This window comes from Macrobrachium nipponense, chromosome 27, assembly GCF_015104395.2.
Source record: "Macrobrachium nipponense isolate FS-2020 chromosome 27, ASM1510439v2, whole genome shotgun sequence".
In the NCBI taxonomy this organism is placed as follows: Eukaryota; Metazoa; Arthropoda; class Malacostraca; order Decapoda; family Palaemonidae; genus Macrobrachium; species Macrobrachium nipponense.
In genome coordinates, this window is record NC_087216.1 from 9,893,604 (window position 1) to 9,918,250 (window position 24,647).

The window sequence follows — 24,647 nt, forward strand, 5'->3', positions numbered from 1 at the left end:
ATCGTAAAATCGAAAGACAATCGTCGTAGGCAGTCGACACAGGTATTGGGGCATTTTCAAATAGTGGTAACAATACCGTACACCCCGACCCTTTAAGGGGGATATAGTGCAGTCAGTGCACCTGGCGTGGTGCACCGTAGGCATTACCTAAGGCTCTTTGCAGTGTCCCTTAGGCCCCTAACTGTAACTTCTTTCATTCCTTTTTCTGTGCCTCCGTTCATATTCTCATTTTTCCATCTGATTTTCCATCTTCTCTAAAAATAAATTTCCTCTTCTTAAACCTTTCAAACCTCCTTATTGTCAATTTCCCTTGCAGCGCTGAATGACCTCATACATACCCAGCGCTTGGCCTTCAAGCCTAAATTCTATAATCCAATCCAACACCGTTTGTTTGTATGGTGTTTTTACGTTGCACGGAACCAGTGGTTATTCAGCAACGGGACCAACGGCTTTACGTGACTTCCGAACCACGCCGAGTGAACTTCTATCACCAGAAATATACATCTCTGACGCCTCAGTGGAATGCCCGAGAATCGAACTTGCGGCCACCGAGGTGGCAGGCCAAGACCATATCGATCACGCCACTAAGGCGCTCAATCCAACACCGTGCACCTGCTATGGGTGACACAATCTCGCTAATTAGATACCACTGCTCCCCAAAGTGATCCCAACACCCAAATATGACTAGTCGAGCCGAGTTGAATCTAGGGAACTACAGTGGTTGCAGCTAGGGGCGAAAGGCACGCTGCAAAGAACCTTAAATAATGCCTACAGTGCACCGCATGATGTCCACTGACGGCACTAACCGCCCCCCCCCCCCTCTACGGGGAATATGACCAAACATGTGATCAAGTGCGTACACTTTCACAAAAGTGTAATTAATTGCATGATCTTCCTTAACTTTGACTGGAGCCGATGAAACTGAAGTATCATCCAACGTAGGCACAACTGCTTCAAAATTACATGCACCCACAAAACTAAAGAGGATTTATTTCCAAATCGTCCAACGCCACAGCCATTAAAACCCGAAACCTATTGGCAGATTATCTCTACCTCGACCTGCTGTTTCATTCTGCCGAGATAACTCACAAATCAACGTATGCTTTGCCAGCCCTTAATGTGTTTCAACAATTTTGAATAAGCTTAAGTTAGACAAGTTACTCGATATCCTACATGATGAGCCCAGATGCAATTCCGCCGGCCATATCTGTGATCCTAATTAGGGGTAAAATTATAACCTGATGCGATACTTTCTAGTTTATATAGCAGTCAGGTCCAACAGGTTTTTTTTTATAATAACGGCAGTAATACGATATAAGTGTGTAATCTATCATCAGGCTCTCTCTCTCTCTCTCTCTCTCTCTCTCTCTCTCTCATTTATACGCACACACACACACATGTATATATGTGTGTGTGTGTCTATTTATATATTGAATGTGTGCTCTTACTTACCTATGTTATGTTACTTTATAGTATCCACTTCTTTTGTCATTCCACTTGCTATTATATCTTTGATGCCCTTATTCTTTCGTCCCTCTGTCCTCTTCGGCGTTTACATAGTCTTTGTCAGTCCACATAGTCAACGTAAACCCCCATCTCCCCCCCCCCCCCCCCCCCCCCCCCCACAACCAGATCGGAGCCTAGCCACCCCACTATTCTTTCCATCCCGCTCTCTCTCTTGTACGTTTTCATGTTTTGATGTTGGATCATATTCTCTCTCTCTCTCTCTCTCTCTCTCTCTCTCTCTCTCTCTTGCACTTGAACAGTTCCTTGTCGGTTCGTACAGTCTCTTCTCTTCTCTCTCTCTCTCTCTCTCTCTCTCTCTCTCGTTTGTCTGTTCGTAAAGTCAATGTTTTTACTTCTCCGTTCACCCTAACCAACGCTCCGCCCCCGCCCTGCTCTCTCTCTCTCTCTCTCTCTCTCGTTTTATCTTTCTTTAAAACGCCCTCCAGCTACGGAGCCAGAACTTTGTACAAGTGACAGCTTTAGTTTTCCCAAGGACTGGAGGTATGACTCGGTCAGGGGGGTAGGGATCAAAGGGATGGGGGTTGGGGGATGGGTGGGGTGGGTTATAACACTAATTAAATTCTTACTTGTTGTACTTTATCAACTTTGGAATTTCACAGCTCCAAGGTTAAGTCGGGCATTTGCTTAAAAATAACGCGATGGTTCCCCCCAAACTGGAGGAGCTGGCATAGTTGTCCTACAGGATCCTGAGGTGAATGCAGAATTAGATGTACCGATAGGAATCCTGTGTTTAGTGAGACAAATGTATCAATATCTCCTTTTTTTACATCCCGTAAGCAGTTGGATACATTTGTTGATAAATGTTTTATATCTCGTGATCAAGGATACATATGTTATCTCCTTTTTACATCCCGTCATTTGGATACATATGCTAATATCTCATTTTTTTTTTTTTTTTTTTTTTTTGCATCCCGCGTTTGGGATACATATGTCAACATCTCATTTTTTTACATCCCGTGATTTGGGATACATATGCTAATATCTCATTTTTTTGCATCCCGTGTTTGAGATACATATATTAACATTTCATTTCTTTTACATTCCGTGATTTAGGATATATACGCTAATATCGGTTTACATCCCATGATTAAGGATACGTGTTCACTTGCTATGCAGGAAGATACTTGCCAAATTCCCGATATTTTGGAATACTTGTTTGTTTTGTCTGTATGGTGCTTTTACGTTGCATGGAACCGGTGGCTATTCAGCAACGGGACCAACAGCTTTACGTGACTTCCGAACCACGTCGAGAGGGAAATACACATCTCTCGCACCTCATGAATTCTATCTGGTGTTTGTGAATACAAAGATTGGTCCCTCTAAGAACCATGTTCACGTTCATTCCTAGTCTGACAATGCAGGTGTTTACTAAATATTTCTGGCTAAAGGGAGCTAATGCTGTGACTGATGGGAAGTGTTACTAATGTCTGCACAGGGTTTAATGACACCTGTGTTTGTGCAATGTTTTTAGGGACTCCTTCAGTTTAGGGTTTAATGATAATGGAGTGCCATTACGTTTTCAATTTAGGGTTTAACAATAATGGAGTCCACTTACCGTTTTTTGGCTACTGGTGTTAGTTAAGGATTTGTTAATAATGATATCTGCTCATAGATTACGGCTCCCTGATGCTTATTCATTGTGGAGGTATGCCAATGCTTACTCTTGGTCTGATTGACTGACTGATTTTGAAATTTAGGTCTTGAGGCCCAAGCGCCGGATGCCATCAGGATAATTCGGCGCCCTATTACTCAGGGTCTGGGACATTGATGTTTATTTAGACTTAGATGAGCCGATGCATAACCAGAGTTTAGAGAGAGTGATGTTATTAATCGTTGTGAGAAGTTCATATTTATTGCAAGTTTTGAGATACTATGTTTATTAATAGTTTCAAGACTGGGATGTAGATGTTTGGTTAAGAATTCAAGACAAAGGTGTTAATTTTCCTTTTTACGGAAACTTATGTTGAAATAGTGTTTAAAAAGTCACTAACACTAGTGTTTCATAATGATCTTCGGAGAATGGTATTATTTATTCATTGTTAACAAATACCCGTGCGTATTAATCCCATTTGAATTTCAATAGTCATTCTTTTATCAAAATTAAGTGATATTCAGAGGTATCCATTAATATCTATCATTTAAACATGAAAGCTTTTCACTACATCATTCGGTCACGTAGCTGAGCAGAGAGAACCAAAACATTCCAGGTAATTTAAATTCAAATGGCATGTTCACATGTATCAGTATCGCTACGGATGTTCTATTATGTATATGTCAGTGAGAGTTGTAACTAAATAATGAATAGTGTTGCAATTCAAACTAACACTATTTAGTATATATATTATAGTACATATAAGCACTATATTGCAGAGAGTGCTGTCTCTCTCTTCCGGTAGGTAATGAAGAGAGAGACAGCAGTCTCTGAAGTATAGTAATTACTGTCCGTTTTTATGGGCTTCTTTTATTATTATTATTATTATTTTATTATTATTATATTATTGATTATTATTATTATATTACTATTTGATGATTATTCTTTTATTATTATTATTATTATTATTATTATTTATTATTTTATTAGGTTATTATTATTATTATTATTTATTATTATTATTATTATACATATATATATATATATATATATATATATATATATATATAATATATATATGTTTGTGTGTAGGTGTGTTAGTATATATGTATGCCAAACGTATTTGCACGAGTATCACGCACGGAAGCAAGGTCACTATCAACTATAAAATATACTGCGTTTATCTATGAATTATACATTTACGCGTGGACATTGTTTTGGTAAAAGAAAAAGATAAGAAAAAAAATGAAGACCGCGCCTGCGCACTGTCCGAGTTTGGATACACTCGAACTCCTAACACTGTCCGAGTGCTGTCATCGACGGCTATTTCCTGTATCCAGAAATATTCTCTAATAATTATTCATTCATGAAAGTTATAACATTGTATGAAAACTCATATTTCATATTTTTCGGAAATCGAAGTCTGTCTATCGGCCATCTTCAGAGACGAAATTTTCTCTGATATAAAATTTTGTAAAGAGGATGCTCTAGGTCCGAATAAAAAAATTCGCTATTCAATTGCATGAATGATTGATATTACATGATCCGTAGTTTCTGGCAATGGGGTTTTGTCAAGAACAGAACTCAATGAAAAATAGAAGATTCTCTGGGTCCAAATAAAAAAAAATCGCTAATCAACTGCATGACATTGTCATGGACGATCAATATTACATTATTCGTACTTTTTTGCGATGGCTTTTTCTTCGTGAAGTGAGCACAATGAAAAATATTCGTCAATAGCTTATTGCAAATAATTCTACCATTTGCGATCAGAAAAGTTATTGGAGAGTAATGTTACGAGAGCAACGAACAATGAATGTCCTTAACGCGGCAGTAAAGCCAATCGGAAAAGGATTATCTGACAAAAGGAAAAATGAAAAATGAATGACCCTCGCAAGAGAGGAAGACCTAAATTCTAATGTGCAGTGAAGAGACAGGCAGGCAAACTTTTAAATAGTGTTGATAATTTCAACTTCCGCGCAATTGCAACAAAAGTTTTATACTTTGCATGCATAATTATTTTTTTCATTCTACCGTAATTCATTTATAATTACTATTGTGGTAATGAGATGATGAAATGATGTAAGTTGCACGAAATGAAAAAAAATAAAATACAAAATTTGCTAATTGCAGCAGAAGAATTTTTTGCTTCGTGTGCATAATGATTTTTTCCATTTCATCGTATTTTATGACCTATTATTGCCATGGCAATGAGGCTGATTAAATGGTATAAATTCAATAAGTCAATATATACTGCATGCGATGAGGGAAAAAAAATATGACAATTGCAATAGATGAGTTTTAAGCTTTGCTTGCATAATGCATTTTCCATGTTATCGTGTATAACGTAATATCACTGCTGAGACAACTAAAGATCAAACCTTACAATCTTAATAAAACCGACATACACTGCAAGCAATGGAAAAAAAATATAAAACCAAAAATAAATCTGTCGTTGATGAGATATTAGTGTCATGGCCAACAGAGTGACCTTTCCAATCACCCAGTAAAAAAAAAAAAAAAAAAAAAAAAAAATTTGCAGAGGTACAGAGCCAAGAGCCATTATGATTCATTTGCATTCTGACACAGAAACGTTACAAATGAATCTCTCATTAAATCAACGCTTAACGCTAATGTCAAAGGCAGGTTTGAACAAAATGAACAATATTACCCAAATTTATTATACGATTAAGTCTTAATCTCTAAGCGGATATTGTTGTATTCCTTCAACTGTCACAAGTCATTTTTTCTAAATAAAATCAACTACTGGACAGAGATGTTCTCGTAACAAACAATTTTTTAAAAATCACATGAAACAACAGGAAAGAAAATAAAGCAAAAACCTCAAGCGCCAAAACTGTTAATGCATGAGATACTTTGATTGCAAACTGACACCATAAATAACAGATATGCGAGAAAAAATAAAAGAACGAAAAAAAGCACTGCTACACGTTTACTGAACTGCACGGGAATAATCAGACCAGTCGCATAAAAATCAGCCCACTGAAAACAAAAAGAATATCACGAATGGAACGAAACTCAAGGAAAATAACTATGGTCGTGCCATGCAACTAACAAAAATATGAATACGATTCGGTTAAACAATTAGACACGTCTTGTTTAGCAGAACATGCAAACAGGTTAGGCATATGAACAAAAAAACAACGATAATAAAAAAAAACCTGCACCTCCTCCTTATCATATATCAAGAAATAATGAAAATTTTTCCTAAACTAGCTATAACAACAACCCTTCAACAAACAACCCCCCCCCCCCCCCAACCATGACCACAATGACGGTCAAAAGTCCACTCAGACAAGTATATAAAAACAGGAAAAATAAGGTCATGGACATGTGCAGACTACGCAAGAAAAAAAAAAAAACAAAAAAAAAATACGAATGAAAAATATAAAGCAAGGTCACAAGATCGTGAAGACACACACGAAAATATAGAAAAACTACAGTGAGAAAAGCAATCATCATCCAACAGACCTTGAAAGACGCTGCCGTTCACCATTCAATCTTTACCTGAAATTGAAAATTAAATACAATGAGATTTCATTTTTTTTGTGCAGAATAAAATAACTTTGTCCTATCATTTTTCAAGTACAACGTCAACGTTTAGGCTTATATGATATGGTTGTCAGTTGAAAATACCTGCTTTTGAACCGATATTACAAAATAATAAAAGCACTTGTTTTAGGTATAATCTGCCCATACTTATGCAAATGACACTATTTATGCATATACGCATATATATATAATATATATATGATATTATATATATATATATCTATATATATATTATATATACATATATATACGTACGTTCTTTCTATATATATATATATATATATCTATATATATACTATATATATATATACATATATATATATATATATATATTTAGTATATATATATATATATATATATAATGCGTGTATACATTGTACACTGTTTCCATTTTTATTTCTTTTTGTAATCCAACATTACATCACTAGCAACAACTGAGCCACTATTACAGGAAGCCTACAACATTAACTTCAGTACAGCTTCCACTTACGTTTTATCCTCCTCCAATTACACACAAAAATAGTTTTACCATTCTTATATTCACCCAAAAGTTCTAACATCTTTACAGAATAACTAAAACCGATGTGGTCTTACGATGGTATATCAAAAAATATCTTATCACTGTGCAACAGATATAGAGTTAAAGAATAGTTAAACGCAGCTCTATTCTCTGAAATATGAGCAACCTCCTTATATTACGTCTATAAAGTTTATCCTTACAGAAAACTTATATTTGTACCTTCCTGTATCAGACTTAAATTAAAATCCTCATAATTTTTCCGTCATGACCTAATTCCAGAGTAACAAAATCTCCAATTATTATAATTATACCTATTTATTTCTACTCATTACTCTCCTGATCCCTTATAAGGATTCAGACCCTTTCTGTAGTCAGAACCCTAATCTTAAATGGCTTCAATCCCTTTTCCCTTAAAGATCAAGCGATGGAATTGGTTGTCATGAGCAAACCTGGATGTGGCCACACCATTTTCAGTAACCGTCAATAAATGTCATGAGCAGCATGGTCGAACGTTCCTTTGACGCCACTGCGATTCCCGACCTTGTGAAACTCAAAAGACTCTCTCTCTCTCTCTCTCTCTCTCTCTCTCTCTCTCTCGGAACATCCTTACCTAGAAATCATAGGGCTGCTTATGACCTATACTAAAACAACAGTAATAGGGGACGGTTATGATATCTTCATTTCCTACGTAATTCAGCTCTTGTGTAACGGCACAGATTATGACCAAACTTACTCTCATTGCCAAAACTTTTCAAATAAATAAGATTCTTGAACGATAAATACGCATGAATGGGATGTGATTCGCGAATAAGCTCGGATACGTACATTCCTTGAATGCTTGAATGACTATTCCTACCATCATTATTTTTTCCAAATGAGCAAACATTCATATGGAACAAGCGCACAAGCAGTCACAGGTTTCATCATATCTCTACTCCGTTGTAAGACATTAAATTTTTGTCTTTGATATTTCAGGAAATTACTGTTACAAAAAGACGACGTACGCCGGCCCTCTTTTTGCTGAGACGTTTGCAGAGAGAGAGAGATGAGAGAGGAGGAGAGAGAGAGAGAGAGACGAGAGAGAGAGAGATCGAGAGAGAGAAGAGAAGGAGGATTGAGGAGAGAGAAGAGAGAGAGAGAGAGAGAGAGAGAGAGAGAGAGAGAGATTCCTCCAAAATAAAATGGTACTCTCAAGCTACCGACTCCATTCTACGTGAAGACTAAACTGATCATGAAAACATAAATGAAAAGAACTTTTTATCTTTGCTATGAAATTCAGTAACTTTCGAGCCACCCCTAATACATTGTGCATAAAACTTATGGGCCCTTAATGAACATATATATATATATATATATATATATATATATATATATATATAATATATATATATATATATATATATATATATAACTTATTCGTTCAGTGTGCTCATACTAGGAACCACGAAGACCTATGATGCTGTAATGACAGTTGAATAAACTACACCCATCCGTCACTTAATTCTCAAAGACCAATCGAAAAAGCCAATGACGTGAATATAAAGTTTCGAATAACAAAATAATATATATGTATATATATATATATATATATATATATATATATATATATATATATATATATATATATATATATATATATATATATATATATATTTAAAGGAACAGAAAAGGAAACAAACGGTCGTTCCATGACAGCAGCATAAATCATGAGCCCCAGAAACACTTCAACAGGATTATCAAAATGTCAAAAGGTTTTCCGAAAGTTTTCTTTTGAATTCACTATACTTTTGAGCTTTCTGGCGCTCAGATGATTACCGATCTTCGATATTCATACTGTCAAAATTGATCCTCTCAAATATGTACTACATTTCATTCAGTAAAATGTCGTCCCCAATATGCAGATTACAAATCTTGCACGACAAACTCGATCTTGTATTTCGAGAGGCACATTCATCAAAATACTGAGTCGTCCAATTTGGTGGATCCTGAATGAACATATAAAGATATTAACGATCTTTGATTGGTTAGAATCTGCGTCGTGGAGCTCGCTTACTAAAGTTTGGACGTATTGACGCTCTTCTTACGTACTATACTCTGTTTTTTTCCATCTGTCCACCAGCTTGTTGTGTTTGCGTATGGTAACACTGCGTCCCGGGCTTTACATAGTTACATTCAGCTTACATTCAACAATAATAACCTTATTTTGAATATTAACGGTGTAATTCGCATGCAGCAAATTATTAAAACACTTTTCAGTTGGAAATGTACACCCAGATATCCTTTTATTTACCTAAAACTTACACATAGCGTAACTATTTAAAGCCTGGGACGCAGTGTTACCATACAAAATCACCACAGGCGGCTGGACAGATGGAAAAAAACAGAGTATAGGCATTATTTCAGTCATTTTTAGCAATGTTTTACTGTATCCTAGCCCGGTGAATTTATCATGAGACAAGTCTAATCGTTCTTGAGAACACTTCGTATTTTCATGGTTATTCACCGTCAAAATCATTCAGCCTCAAGATATCCACGTTTTTAGTTCATATCCAACCTCGAAAGCTTTGTTTGTTTGAAGTTTTTACGTTGCATGGAACCAGTGGTTATTCAGCAACGGGACCGACGGCTTGACGTGACTTCCGAACCACGTCGAGAGTGAACTTCTATCACCAAAAATACACATCTCTCACCCCCTCAATGGAATGCCCGAGAATCGAACTCGCAGCTACTTAGGTAGTTCGCCTACACCATACCGACCACGCCACTAAGGCGCTCAACCTCGAAGGCGTTCCTCTTCCTATCATTTATCATTTTCCCCCTTTACTAAGGTTTTTATTAGATTCCTTATACTGTCATAGCATTATGGGTGCAAAAGCAATAAAAGAACAGTTAAGACTGCGCTATTAAACGACAACACATTCCCTGGTGATCTTTAATCTCGGCTGATGTTGTCACACGACAAAGTATGGAAATTAGTTCTTACAGCAAAAAAAATAATGACATCATTCCAGCTTCATCTTTAAACCGTAACAGGAAGAGCTCCTTTTCCCGTTTAAAGATGACGTCGCAATGATATGATTATTTTTTTTGCTGCAAAAACTTATTTCCATACTTTTACTATATTCAATGGTTATTTGTTATAACATTTGTACCTGTGTACATAAAAACTTATTTTCATACTTGACTATGTTCAATGGTTATTCGTTATAACATTTGTACCTATATACATAAAAACTTATTTTCATACTTGACTATGTTCAATGGTTATTTGTTATAACATTTGTATCTGTATACATAGAAACTTATTTTCATACTTGACTATGTTCAATGGTTATTTGTTATAACATTTGTATCTGTATACATAGAAACTTATTTTCATACTTGACTACGTTCAATGTTTATTTGTTATAACATTTGTATCTGTATACATAAAAACTTATTTTCATACTTGACTATGTTCAATGGTTATTTGTTATAACATTTGTATCTGTATACATAAAAACTTATTTTCATACTTGACTATGCTCAATGCTTATTTCTTACACATTTGTACCTGTATACATAAAGACGATTTTTTGCTCTAAAAACTTATTTTCATACTTGACTACGTTCAATGTTTATTTGTTATATATTGGTACCAGTAGACATAAAGACGAAACGCTCCATCCAGTATTACTGTACTGGTCGCCTAAACAGGACCGACTATACTCTGTTTTTTTCCATCTGTCCATCTGCCTGTGGTGTTTTCGCATGGTAACACTGCGTCCCTGGCTTTAAATAATTATGCTATGTGTAAGTTTTAGGTAAATAAAAGGATATCTGGGTGTACATTTGCAACTGAAAAGTGTTTTAATAAATTACTGTATGCTAATTACACTATTAATATTTGAAATAGGATATTATTATCATTGTTATTTGTTAAAATAATCTTTTGTACCCTGTATAATAATAGGAAACTTATTTTCATACTTTGCACATACGGCCCCCCCCCTTGTCTCCCTTCAAGTGTTTATTTGTTTATATATTGGTAAACAGTAGCATACAAAAGACGAAAACTCTCCATCTAGTATTACTGTACTGGTCGCCTTAACAGGACCGACTAGGTCTTCTGAACAAGAAAACACGGGACTTTCAACAGGTTTCAAGAACTTCATTTTAACAGGTAACGGATTTTCAACAGACAACAGCAATTTCTCCAACAGGTAGCTAGAACAAGTGCCCGGAGCTTTCTGAAAGCAACAATAACTCCCCAACCAATAACGAACTTTTCAACAGCTAGCAGGTAGCACAACATTTCAAACAGCTAAAATTAGCTTCCTAAACGATAGCAACTTTCCAACAGACAACAAAACCCTTTGCACAGAGAAGAAGAGTTATTGTTTTTCTTTTTCTTTTTTTGTATAGTGTTATTACGTTGCATGGAACCAGTGGTTATTCAGCGACGGGATCAACGGCTTTACGTGAACCACGTCGAAAATGAACTTCTATCACCAGAAATACACGTCTCTCACTCCTCAATGGAATGCCCGAGAATCGTACTCGCGGCCAACGAGGTGGCACGCCAACACCATACCGACCACGCCACTGAGAACCATAACTCTTAGTAAGAGAACAAGAGTATTAAAAAAAAAAGGGGGGGGGGGCACAAGACTATACCAGCAGACAGCGAGAACTATGCAAAAATAAGCAGATATTTCAAAATAGCAAGAGGAAGCTAACAGGTAAAATGAGCTTCAACGAGCAATGAGATCTTCCCAGCGAGTAACGATCCAGGGGAGAGTAAAACTATAAGACATATATGTCACATGAAGAGCGAGGATCTCGTACGCGTTCGAGTCCACTGGGGGCTTCCTCCAACGCCTGTGTTGAATACCAAATTGTCTAGAACTCACGCGTCAATGATTGTAGCTCCCATGTTACCGTCGAAATATAATCACTAACTATTGAGTGCTTTAGATTACCGATACTGGTTAATTCACACGATCAAGGATACATTTGTAACCTGGTAACTTGGAGACCTTTGCACTTCGTTTGATAGTTTCAGGCATGAACGTCTGTGGCCGTCAAACTGGAATGAACAGATTTTGACCTGATTTTGACCTTTTTTCAAAATTAAAAAAAGGAAAGTAAAAGAACTAGCGTTTATCAAGTGATATATCAACTACAGTCAGTCCCAATACTCTTAGTAGCATCGGCATAACATTAGATCACGCATTTATTAAATGGGTTAAGAGGCCAAAGACCTACTTGAGATCCTTAATCTTTTGCAACTAAATATTCAGATGGAGTACTGAAATTCCATCCCGCAAAAAAGGGCAAGAAAAAATGTTTTAAAACTGCCAAAAATGCAACTAAATTTCCGCTCGAAGTATTGAAATCCAATCCCGCAAAAGAGGTCACAAAAAATATGTGCGTAAATCATAAAAACTTGTTTAAAACTGACTACCAAAATAAAAAATACTACCAAAATACAAAAATTCGAATTCGACTCGTGACAGAATAGATTCAAAACGCAGAGAATAATCCAGGAAAGTCGAACACTGTTCATAAAAAAAATATGTGTCGGACTTCATGTTTGTAGTAATAGTAAAAAGGAATTAAATCTAAAAAAAAAAAATTAGTCATGGTCGTTGAAGAATTGGAAGTCATCATGCCACAGTAAGTATATGCGACTCAGTTTTTTCTAAACCTGGAAAACTGTTAAATCTGCTCGAAAAAAATACATTTTTGTAAAGTTCTGCTTAACATGTATACATATGTATGCGTGTGCACGATGCACGTTAACTTCCGTGCCTCTCTCTCTCTCTCTCTCTCTCTCTCTCTCTCTCTCTCTCTCTGTATATCTAATATATCATTACCAAGTATCCAAGGATACTGGAGAGTAGATAACGATGACTGTTTGCCCTTGAAAGCTTATAACGTTTTTGAATAAATAACTCCACTAGATGCCATCCAGTTTGAATGGGGTCCTTTTAAAAATTGTACTATTCCACAGAACAAATACGCACATGCATATAGATATATACACATATATATGTGTGTTTATATTTGTAATGCCACAGTAGCCCCTAACTTCTTCATACACTGCGATGATATAAAAAACTTGAGAGAAAGTTGTGGCATCACAAATGCCCACAATATTGGGATACTCGTGTCGTTCCCAAGCCTTGAATCCAACTCCCAGTTAGGAGAATCGAATCCACTCATATTCGAGTTTGGGGGAGATTAAGCTAAGGTATACTTGGGAACGAACAAGGATATATTTCTGTTCCCATTTATAAATATGCCCTTCTTTGTGGCTCAGTGCTTTTGCTTAACCTCACCCCAAATCAATGCGTGCATGTTTGAATCCCGCTTGAAGGCATTATTTCTTTTTCTTCTTCTTATTCAACGCTTTGAAGAGGCAAGCGTATCCAAAAATTGAGAAGAAAAACAGACATTATGACGTCACTGTGGGTATTACAAATACATATCTGGTAAAAGTGACCAGTTACTTCTGTATGCAACATTTCTGCATAAACATGAATCACAACTAGATCACTACGTTACAATGCTGAAGCTGAATCTATACCAGCTCTAGCAAACTGTGTCTGAAATCAACAGTTTTATGTAAGTATGTATAATCGGGAACAGTGCAAAGTCCCTCTTCGTGACTCGGGTGCTAGAGGTGAGACTCACCCACTGATAATTTGGGTTTCTTAAATTGGCCTTCAAATTCTGATTCTACGTTCATGGTGCCAAGCGCATCAAAAAAAATGTAAAGAAATCGAGAAGTTCACACATAATAGGAAAACGTTACTAGTATATTCCTGCTATTCATGGATAAAATAATAGTAATATTCATATTTTCTGTCTGATAAACAAAACACAAACTAAACGTGAACTTACTTTACTTAAACCCTTATACCGAAGCGTTTTCTAGTAGAGATTAATGTAGTAATATTCATATTTTGTGACTAATAGACAAAAGGTAAAGTAATCGTGTTCTAACTAATTTACTAAAACTCTTCTACCAAATCGTTTTCTAGTAGGGATTGATGGAGGAGGAAAATATTTACCAGAGCTAACTTGGAATCAGTAAGATAAGATGTGTATAAATGTTCTGTTTTTATTAAGATGACAAACCAAGCTCCTTTCCTAGAAGTAATAACAAAAGCGGAAGTGGCAAAGAAATTCCCAATTTTAGTGGTGACGATACTGGAGATCACATGACACTAAGGGAAAATAAGAAAAAAAAAAAGACATATGGGCATACGCTAACTTATGATTGAGGACGAACGTGAACCCAAGGGTTTGTTTGTTTGTTTGTTTGTATGGTATTTTTACGTTGCACGGAACCACTGGTTATTCGGCAACGGGACCAACGGCTTTACTCGACTTCCGAACCACGTCGAGAGTGCACTTCTATCACCAGAAATACACATCTCTCACACCTCAATGGAATCCCCGAGAACCGAACTCGCGGCCTCCGAGGTGGCAGGACAAGACCATACCTATCACGCCACTGAGGTGCTGTGACTCCAAGGGAGTCCTGCCTGAGGTAAGTCAGTCATCAAAGGAATTCTGTCCACTTCATGTCGATAGCACACTTTGTAATTCAATGAACAACGTGGCGACCTGTGGAGACTTTAAGTGTAACAGTGAATTATGAAACAAGAATAAAAAAAAATTCAATGTCAACATTCATGAAGCGTCAGTTCTTATTTGTCTGCAAGCTTCTGCGTGCAAATAAAACTGAGATGTATGAAACACCTTCATGTTTCATAGAACAGCAATAGCAAGTTTTCAATTAAAATGTGGGGGAAAATGAATGGTTCAAACGGTGGCAAATGACAACGAACAGAGATCTAATTGCTTTTGCCTACGACAAAAGTGAATTGTAAAAAGTGCTGATTATAGCATCGTGATTAAAATTACAGTTCACTCTAGAAAATTTGTACGAGGTTGACTCTCTTAAACGTGCAGGTTTAGTTGTCATTCGCTTCAGCAACAAGGCTATCGACCTTCAAAGTCTTACGAAAATAAGACAAGACTGAAAGAAAGTCATATACACTGCAATAATAAATACTAAAGCGTTGCTATTCAAAATCACCGTGTCGCTATAACTATGGTAGTGCAGACAACAATGTAAAAAACATCAGTTTCAAAACTAAAAACAAACGGTAAAATACATCTGAAATGAACAACCGAATATTAATCCAGTAGCACCAGAGAGAGAGAGAGAGAGAGAGAGGAGAGAGAGAGAGAGAGAGAGAGAGAGAGAGAGAGAGAGAGAGAGAGACTGGAAACGTTTGTTCAACCCAAAAAAAGACCCTATATTCAGATAGCTATAAGACCAGCGAGAGAGAGAGAGAGAGAGAGAGAGAGAGAGAGAGAGAGAGAGAGAGAGAGAGAGAGAGAGAGGCTGGGGAAATTTGTTCAAAGCAAAACAGGCCCTACATTCAGACCAAACTAATTGTATATTTGACCCCCCAAAATATTCATATCAAGAGAGGAACTATTCAGCAGTTTGTGGCTGCCAAATCAATTTCAGATCATGGATCAGAAAAAGAAATAGAATCCAATTAGACGGATGTAATTGGGTTCTGTTGATATAGTTATTGTAACCTTAATAATAATCATACCGTGTAATCGTAAGAGACAGATTTGACAATGGAAATGCAATGATGAACAAATCACAAAAATTAAAAAAATCAACCAAAAAACTTTCCCCTACTAAGACATATTATTTGCAAGAAATCAACAGAGTTAACGAAAGAGAAAGGGAATAGCCAGAGAAGAAAAAATCATGTCAAATCATAAATCCAACGTCAATCTAAACAAAGGAATTGTGACTCGGTTACGGAAGAATGTTTTACCACTAGGTTTAACTGGTCAAACCTTTCGCTTATCGAAGGAAAAACTTAAATACTGAAGCCATGGTGGCCCCAAATGACACGATATTTTAGTCACAAGGTCAATAGGCCATAAAAAAAAATTGGGTGGGACACGCCCGAAAGCAGAGGCAAGAAATAAATCTCAATTACGAGGAGTATTTATGCAAATGTAACAACGACTCGCTTGCAAACCACAGGGGTCCCCACAGGGACCATAACAGATGCACAGAAAGGCAAATAACATAACATAACCTAGCATTCAGCATTAGCTCCAACGGGCGTCATGTCGAAGAGTTTGTGAGGTTGTCATGGCAACCAGGACTACACAGGGAGGTCTTCGCGAGGGAGAGGGAGAGGGAGAGAGAGATAGAGGGTGGAAGGGATGTAGGAACGGTGGAAGGGGGAGGGGGAGAAACTGCAAAGGTGGAAGGGTGGCTTCCGGGAGACGGGGGAGGGACATGAGGGGTGGATTCCCAATGAAAAGGTGGGAGTTGCGTAGGTGAGGAGAGTAAGGATAAGAAGAGAGAGAGAGAGAGAGAGAGAGAGAGAGGAGAGAGAGAGAGAGAGGCAGATATAAATACCCACCTCCAGCGACTATTGCTAGCCATGTGTAAAATACCACATGAAGGTTACAAAAACTGCCACGAGAAGGCTTACTTCATCGCAGCTTACTTCTTGACAGTTAAAAAATACTGTTACTCACTCACAAAGGAACAGAGAAACAAGTGAAGAGTGCGCGCACACTGACATGCACGTGATACATACACACACACACACACACACACACACACACACACACATATATATATATATATATATATAATATATATATATATATATATATATATGTAAGTATGTGTGTGTGTGTGTGAGTGTGTGCGTGTTTCAGAGGGCCGTGACAGAGAGGTGGAAGAGATGGAAGAACCAGGCATCCTACACAGGATTATTGGGCGCACACCGTGAGCAGTAAGTTCCATGGGGACATAGTAGTGGTTTTGTTAGTATTTGAACATGTTTCCCTTTGTATGTCATATGACTTTCCCTGAAAATTCAATACACAAACAAACTTCCCTCTCATCCTTTCATAAAGCAAAGCTGCACTGCTTTCCTTTTCGGTATTGTAGTGTTTGCGTTGTTTAGAAGCTAGAAAAAATGGAAGATAGAAAAAACGGGAGTTGATTTTTTTACGTTGAATACTGATGGAATTTTTATTTGAGGCTAAGAACAAAAATTCCATCAGTATTCAACGTAAAAAAATCAACACCCGTTATTCTATCTTCTATTTGAACATCCATCATAACCTCTTCATTTCTTTCATCTCATAACTATATCAATTATTACTTCATGCTACGAACGACTGCCTATCTACGAAAGAAGAATTTAGTCTGTTATATTGCTACGCAATCTGTCCTATCACTTATTGCCATATTATTTTCACATACCCAAGGATAGCCCTTTTTACTGCTTTATCTTCTTTTTATATATGTAAATTTCCTTAACGTTCCTTTAAGTACCATATGAATTACGGAGGCGACAAGCATGGAAACCATGCATTTCCTTAGTTCTTCGTTGGACGAGTCGGTTACGTGCTCGACTACCGATTTGGTGGTCCGAGTTCGATTCCCCGCTATCCCAACGAGGAACCAAAGAAATTTGTTTCTGGTGGTAGAAATTAATTTCTCGATGTGGTTCGGATCCCACAATAAGCTGTAGGTCAAGTTGCTAAGTAACCAATTGGTCCCTAGCTACGAAAAAATATCTAATCCTTCGAGCCAGCCCTAGGAGAGTTGGTGATCAGCTCAGTGGTTTGGTTAAACTAAGATATACTTTACTTTACCTTACATTTCCTTAGTTTAAACCTTCTCGTATGCCAAACACGTTCCTTATACCCACCACTACTATCGTCACTATCGCACGCTTAACGGCATATTCCTTTCACACCCAAATACCAAACCTTATTGCTTTGTCTCCCTTTTCTATATAAATTCCCTCAACATTCTTTAAGTTGCCACACAAATTACCCAGGTGATAATCATGCAAAACTTAAAAGGTTTCCCTTAAACCAACTCGTAGGCCAAACACGCCCCTTCTACACCCAACTACTATCGTTACTATCGCACACTTATCAAAACAGAGAGCCCCAAAACCACCTATGTGTGTCCGGAAGCTCTGACGTCCCGTTAATGGGGTGCCAGTCAAGGCGGACTCAGCCGCTTCTTTTCAACCATACACTCCCTATACGATTTCCTCCTCTACGGTTGCAAACCTCCCACACTGTTGTTAAACTTCACACTTCGACCTCGTTCAGTGATGGTTTTTCTAGCCTACACCTATGACTTGATTCGTAGTTTTGTAAATTTATCTTAATATTAATCAATAGGAGTAAGGTAAAACTTTCGAGGGACACTGAGCGTGGAACTCTGATGCATTTTTTTTAATAATTTCCAGTGGAGCCAGGGGAACTTTGTCTGTCTGTGTATAATTTTAATTAAAAATTATTAATATACAATAATTAAACATCCTAATATCCCGCATTACCACTGTACAGAAACGTACGATTGCTGATATACATACATACATACATACATACATACATATATATATATATATATATATATATATATATATATATATATATATATATAAGGTATAAGCCACGAAGGAAAAATAAACAACGTAGAGTCTTCAAGATCTTTCGACTCGACGTCCTTTACTCAGCAGACAAACTGACTCACATGAGGAATTTACAGTACAGGAAAGGTCGTACAACTGACAGATAGGGATTATAAGGAGATTAATACCTAGAATCCGTCACACCTGGAGAATGAGTAACCTTTCCAAACAAGCATAAACATGGGTACAATTTAAAAACAAAAAGATTAAGTCCCACTGCTCAGACACAGGGACAAGACAATTAAAACATTATACAGGGCGACAGCTCACCAATTTAGATCTTTGGTAAACAAAAACTTATTCACAAAACATATTAAACATACATATACAACGAAAATATCTCTACGGCAACTAATTTGTATTCAAGTCTGTAATTATATATTTGAGGTCATTTTTAAATTTGTTACAAATACAAGGGTCTAAATGAAACAGGCCACGACTAATATTAAAATTACAATGGGAAGTAAGTTGTATTATGGCAGATTCTAAAAGACTCTGTGATAAGACATCTTTTGATTTAGCAATTACTGAACTACCAATCCAATTTATCCGGTGGTTATTTTCACTTAAATGAATGAATATTGCATTAGATGTTTGCCCAGTTTTTACTGAATATTTATGCTGGTTTAATCTTACTTCTAAGCCCTTGCTCGACTGTCCGAGATAAAAAGAGGGACAGTCCATACATGGAATTTTATATATTATGTTTTTGCTTTCCCTGGGGCCATTATTTATTAACATTCCTTTTAGTGTGTTATTATAAGAAAAAACAATGTTGACCTTGAAGGCTTTTAACAATGATTCAATGGTTTCAAATCCGCTAAAATAACGCAAACTGAGAATGTTCTTAGAATTTTCTTTCTCCGTGTTACTTATACTATAAAACTTTTTGTGGGATTTATTATAACAAATATCTAATATATGTGAAGGATAACAAAAATCTCTCCCTATTTTTCTTATGTATTCAATTTCTTGATCCAAATATTGGGGACTGACAATACGCAATGCTTGTAAAAACATAGAAAAAAAAATTTATATTTTGATGTTAAGATGGTGGCCTGAATAGAAATGAACATAAGTTAAGTTGTTGGTTGGTTTCCTATAAATACTGAATTTACATTGAAATAGTTCTCTATGTATCAAAACATCTAAGGAAGGGAGGGAATTGTCTTTTTCCAATTCTAGAGTAAGCTTAATCGATGGTACCTGGTTATTTAATTTAGAGAGTAGATCATTTACATCAATACCAGCAGGCAGAACAGCTAAAATATCATCAACATATCTATACCACTTTTCAGGAATATAAATGATATCAGGTAAGTAGCGTTTTTCAAAGAATTCCATGTACAAGTTTGAGAGGAGTGGTGATAAAGTTGCTCATTGCCAAACCAAATATTTGTTGATAAAATTCACCATTGAATATATACTTACAATCACAAATGCACAACCTAGTGAGTGAAATAATGTGACTTATAGGTAGAGGTAATAGTGAAATAATGTGACTTATAGGTAGAGGTAATTCATTCTGAGTTAGTTCATTAATAACATATTCTAAAATAGTCTATAGGGACTTTAGTAAAATGAGAACATACATCAAAACTAACGAATCTATCAGTGGGGCAAAGAGTAATTTTGTTTAATTTATCAACTAAATCTAGAGAATTATAAATATGAGAATCGGAGATGGTTCCAAGTAATGGGGACAAGATCTTAGTGATATATTTCGAATTGTTAGCTTTTTATAAGTCACATCATCATCCAGTAGAGCTTGCATACGTGATATTTAGTCAGCTTTATCTAAAATTACTAAACTATTTGACTTAAGATCAGTCAAACTTTTCTTATAGCGAGCAGGGAAGTTACTTTCATGCTTAACATTGGCAGCTCCATTACCAATACCTTTAATTATGTCAAAATGATTTTGAGGAAGATCACAATATTTTTCAAATTTACTTAGGGATGACTCAATCATTAAAGCAGGAGGTCAACTTGTTATAAAGAATGATAAACCATATCCAAGCGCACTCAAAATATTTTCACTTATTTGTTTACTTGATAGGTTTACAACAATCTTGACGTGCATAATTAGTCCAATCACTGCTGTCAATAAGATTTTTGAGTTTTCTGTCAAGTTTCCTTTTCAGGGCATCTGTAGTCCTACGTAGTTTTTCGTAAATTTCCCGTTGCAGCAAGTCCTTCCAATCAGCCGGGATGGAATGATTGAAAGAGATCCTTGTTTTTTTTTCCAATTCCTTGAATTTTTCTTTCTCTTCTTGCTTGGCGGCTGCATGTGCTGTTTTAACATCATGGCACTAAATTCGTTGAATGGGTGATTGTCACACCTTCTTAAACGGCGTGGCAGCAAGGATTTAGGGAGCACTTGTTCAGAAAGGCCCTTCTTCAGGGACTTTAGTCGAATTCTGGTCGAATGTGCAGCCATAAGACTTGGAGAAGGTAGTGACGACACATCTCAAAAGAGGAAACAGAATAGCCGTTTAAGAAGGTATGACAATCACCCATTCAACGAATTTAGTGCCATGATGTTAAAACAGCACATAGCAGCCGCCAAGCAAGAAGAGAAAGAAAAATTCAAGGAATTGGTAATAACAAGGCAACCCTTTATCACCACTCCTCTCAAGCTTGTACATGGAATTCTTTGAAAAACGCTACTTACCTAATATCATTTATATTCCTGAAAAGTGGTATAGATATGTTGGCGATATTTTAGCTGTTCTGCCTGCTGGTATTGATGTAAATGATCTACTCTCTGAATTAGATAACCAGGTACCATCGATTAAGTTTACTCTAGAATTGGAAAAAGACAATTCCCTCCCTCTCTTAGATGTTTTGATACATAGAGAACCATTTCAATGTAAATTCAGTATTTATAGGAAACCAACCAACTTAACTTATGTTCATTTCTATTCAGGCCACCATCTTAACATCAAAATATAAATTTTTTTTCTATGCTTTTACGAGCATTGCGCATTGTCAGTCCCCAATATTTGGATCAAGAAATTGAATACACAAGAAAAATAGGGAAAGATTTATGTTATCCTTCACATATATTAGATATTTATTATAATAAAACCCACAAAAAGTTTTATAGTATAAGTAACATGGAGAAAGAAAATTCTAAGAACATTCTCAGTTTGCCTTATTTTAACGGATTTGAAACCATTGAATCATTGTTAAAAGCCTCTAAGGTCAACCTTATTTTTTCCTATAACACACTAAAAGGAATGTCAATAAAAAATGGCCCCAGGGAAAGCAACAACATAATATATAAAATTCCATGTATGGACTGTCCCTCTTTTTATCTCGGACAGTCGAGCAAGGGCTTAGAAGTAAGATCAAACCAGCATAAATATTCTGTAAAAACTGGGCAAACATCTAATGCAATATTCATTCATTTAATTGAAAATAACCACCGGATAAATTGGATTGGTAGTTCAGTAATTGCCCGATCAAAAGTTGTCTTATCACAAAATCTATTAGAATCTGCCATAATACAACTTACTTCCCATTGTAATTTTAATATTAGTCGTGGCCTGTTTCATTTAGACCCTTGTATTTGTAACATGTTTAAGAATGACCTCAAAGATATAATTACAGACTTAAATACAAATTAGTTGCCTTAAGAGATATTTTCGTTGTATATGTATGTTTAATATGTTTTGTGAATAAGTTTTTGTTTACCAAAGATCTGAATTGGTGAGCTGTCGCCCTGTATAATGTTTTAATTGTCTTGTCCCTGTGTCTGAGCAGTGGGACTTAATCTTTTTGTTTTTAAATTGTACCCATGTTTATACTTATTTGGAAAGGTGTGCCGGATTCTAGGTACTAACCTCCTTATAATCCCTATCAGGCAGTTATACGACCTTTCCTGTACTGTAAATTCCTCATGTGAGTCAGTTTGTCTGCTGAGTAAAGGATGTCGAGTCGAAGGATCTTGAAGAAACTCCGTTGTTTATTTTTCCTTCGTGGCTTATACCTTCATTTATGGATTTATCACGTTCCAAACTTTCGTGATTCGGTTATTTATATCTATATATATATATAGGTTATATATATATATCTATATATATATATATAATATATATATATATATATATATATATATATAATATATATATATATATATATATATATATATATATATATATATATATATAAACTATATATATATATATATATATATATATATATATTATAATAGTATTTCTTGTACCTCTTCAGTCCTCAGCGCCTTCACACATTCAACACAAGCCGTTGGACCCCATTCGTAATTTCGCCTTTACCTCACCCAAGTAAAACTTCTACCATTCATATGACCGCGGTTCCGTTGAGCCATCAATATTCAGCAGCCCATCAAGAAGGGAGTTCTCTACCTATCACGAAGTTCCCCTTCTTTGAATAGACTTCCACTTGCATCTTTAATCATCAAATCTATTTGCTCTAACTTTTTACATTGATTTAATGGCATGGATAATGTATAGTAAAGGAAATAGGTGCATAAGATAAATACACCCACTTGCTTTTGTGACGATTATTAAGGCTTTTGAAGATTTTTACTATCCATTCCATTTCATCATTGTGGACTTTGAAATTATTTTTCTCCGGATTTTGACGTTGCGTAAGTTCAACAATTTCGGAGGCAGAGCTGCGAAATCTGAAACACACTGGTATTCTCTGGTGTGGACGGCAGAACACACTGGTATTCTCTGGTGTGGACGGCAGAACACACTGGTATTCTCTGGTGCGGACGGCAGAACACATTGGTATTCTCTGGTGTGGACGGCAGAACACACTGGTATTCTATGGTGTGGACGGCAGAACACACTGGTATTCTCTGGTGTGGACGGCAGAACACACTGGTATTCTCTGGTGTGGACGGCAGAACACACTGGTATTCTCTGGTGTGGACGGCAGAACACACTGGTATTCTCTGGTGTGGACGGCAGAACACACTGGTATTCTCTGGTGCGGACGGCAGAACACATTGGTATTCTCTGGTGTGGCCGGCAGAACACAGTTTTATTCCCTGGTGTGGACGGTAGAACACACTGGTATCCTCTGGCGTGGATGGCAGAACACAATGGTATTCTCTGGTGTGGGTGTCTGCCTCTGCCGGAGATTTATCTCTTAGACAGAGTGGTTCATAATGATAGGTTTCTGTTTCTTAACATTAGCAGTCACGACTTGGAAATCATCGATGGATGGTCTCTTGTTTGTCAGTTTTTCATAAGCTGTATTTTAACAGAGATCTTCCACATTCACGGTTGATCACTGAACCTCTTCTCGTGTCGAGAGCGACCAGATTTGCTGAACAGCAGCACCAACATGCAGAAACGTTTCAGTAAACGTTTAGCCTCGCTGTCCTTGTTTCCTCACACCACTGGACTGTGGAAAAGCCTCCCTACTGGGGATGTTGTCCACCTGGAACCTCAAAATGGTCAAGCGAAGATGCAACGCATTATTGCCTGATTGACTTCCATTTTAACTCTGACCAGACAATGTTTCTGGGACATTTCCATGAGACGATATGCTTTTTGCTTTTGCATTAAACTCAACAGAGGAGGCAGATAAGTTAAGTATCTCTTAGTTTTACCAGACCACTGAGCTGATTAACAGCTCTCCTAGGGCTGGCCCGAAGGATTAGATATTTTGACTTGGCTAGGAACCAACTGGTCACCTAGCAACGGGACCTACAGCTTATTGTGGGAACCAAACCACACTTATTCGAGAAATGAATTTCTATCACCAGAAATAAATTCCTCTGATTCCGCGTTGGCCAAGCCGGGATTCGAACTTCGGACCACCGTATTGGCAGCCGAGCGCGAAAACCACCCGTCCACGAGGAGAGAGATGTTTTCTATTGATTTCC

At 36.7% G+C, this 24,647-nt stretch overlaps 1 protein-coding gene across 7 annotated transcripts in view; it reads right to left on the reverse strand.

Annotated features, from left to right (window-relative positions):
* LOC135200811 (glutamate-gated chloride channel-like) overlaps positions 1 to 24,647 on the reverse strand; it is a 517,881-nt gene that overhangs the window by 376,453 nt on the left and 116,781 nt on the right. For 6 of the 7 annotated variants that reach the window (XM_064229474.1, XM_064229473.1, XM_064229477.1 and 3 more), the window contains exon 2: positions 6,611 to 6,646. The exons of the other annotated variant lie outside the window; for it this stretch is intronic. In XM_064229474.1, coding sequence (XP_064085544.1) covers positions 6,611 to 6,635 — 25 coding nt within the window. In that variant the 5' untranslated portion in view covers positions 6,636 to 6,646. The remainder of the gene's footprint in view (positions 1 to 6,610; positions 6,647 to 24,647) is intronic. 7 annotated transcript variants of the gene reach the window in all.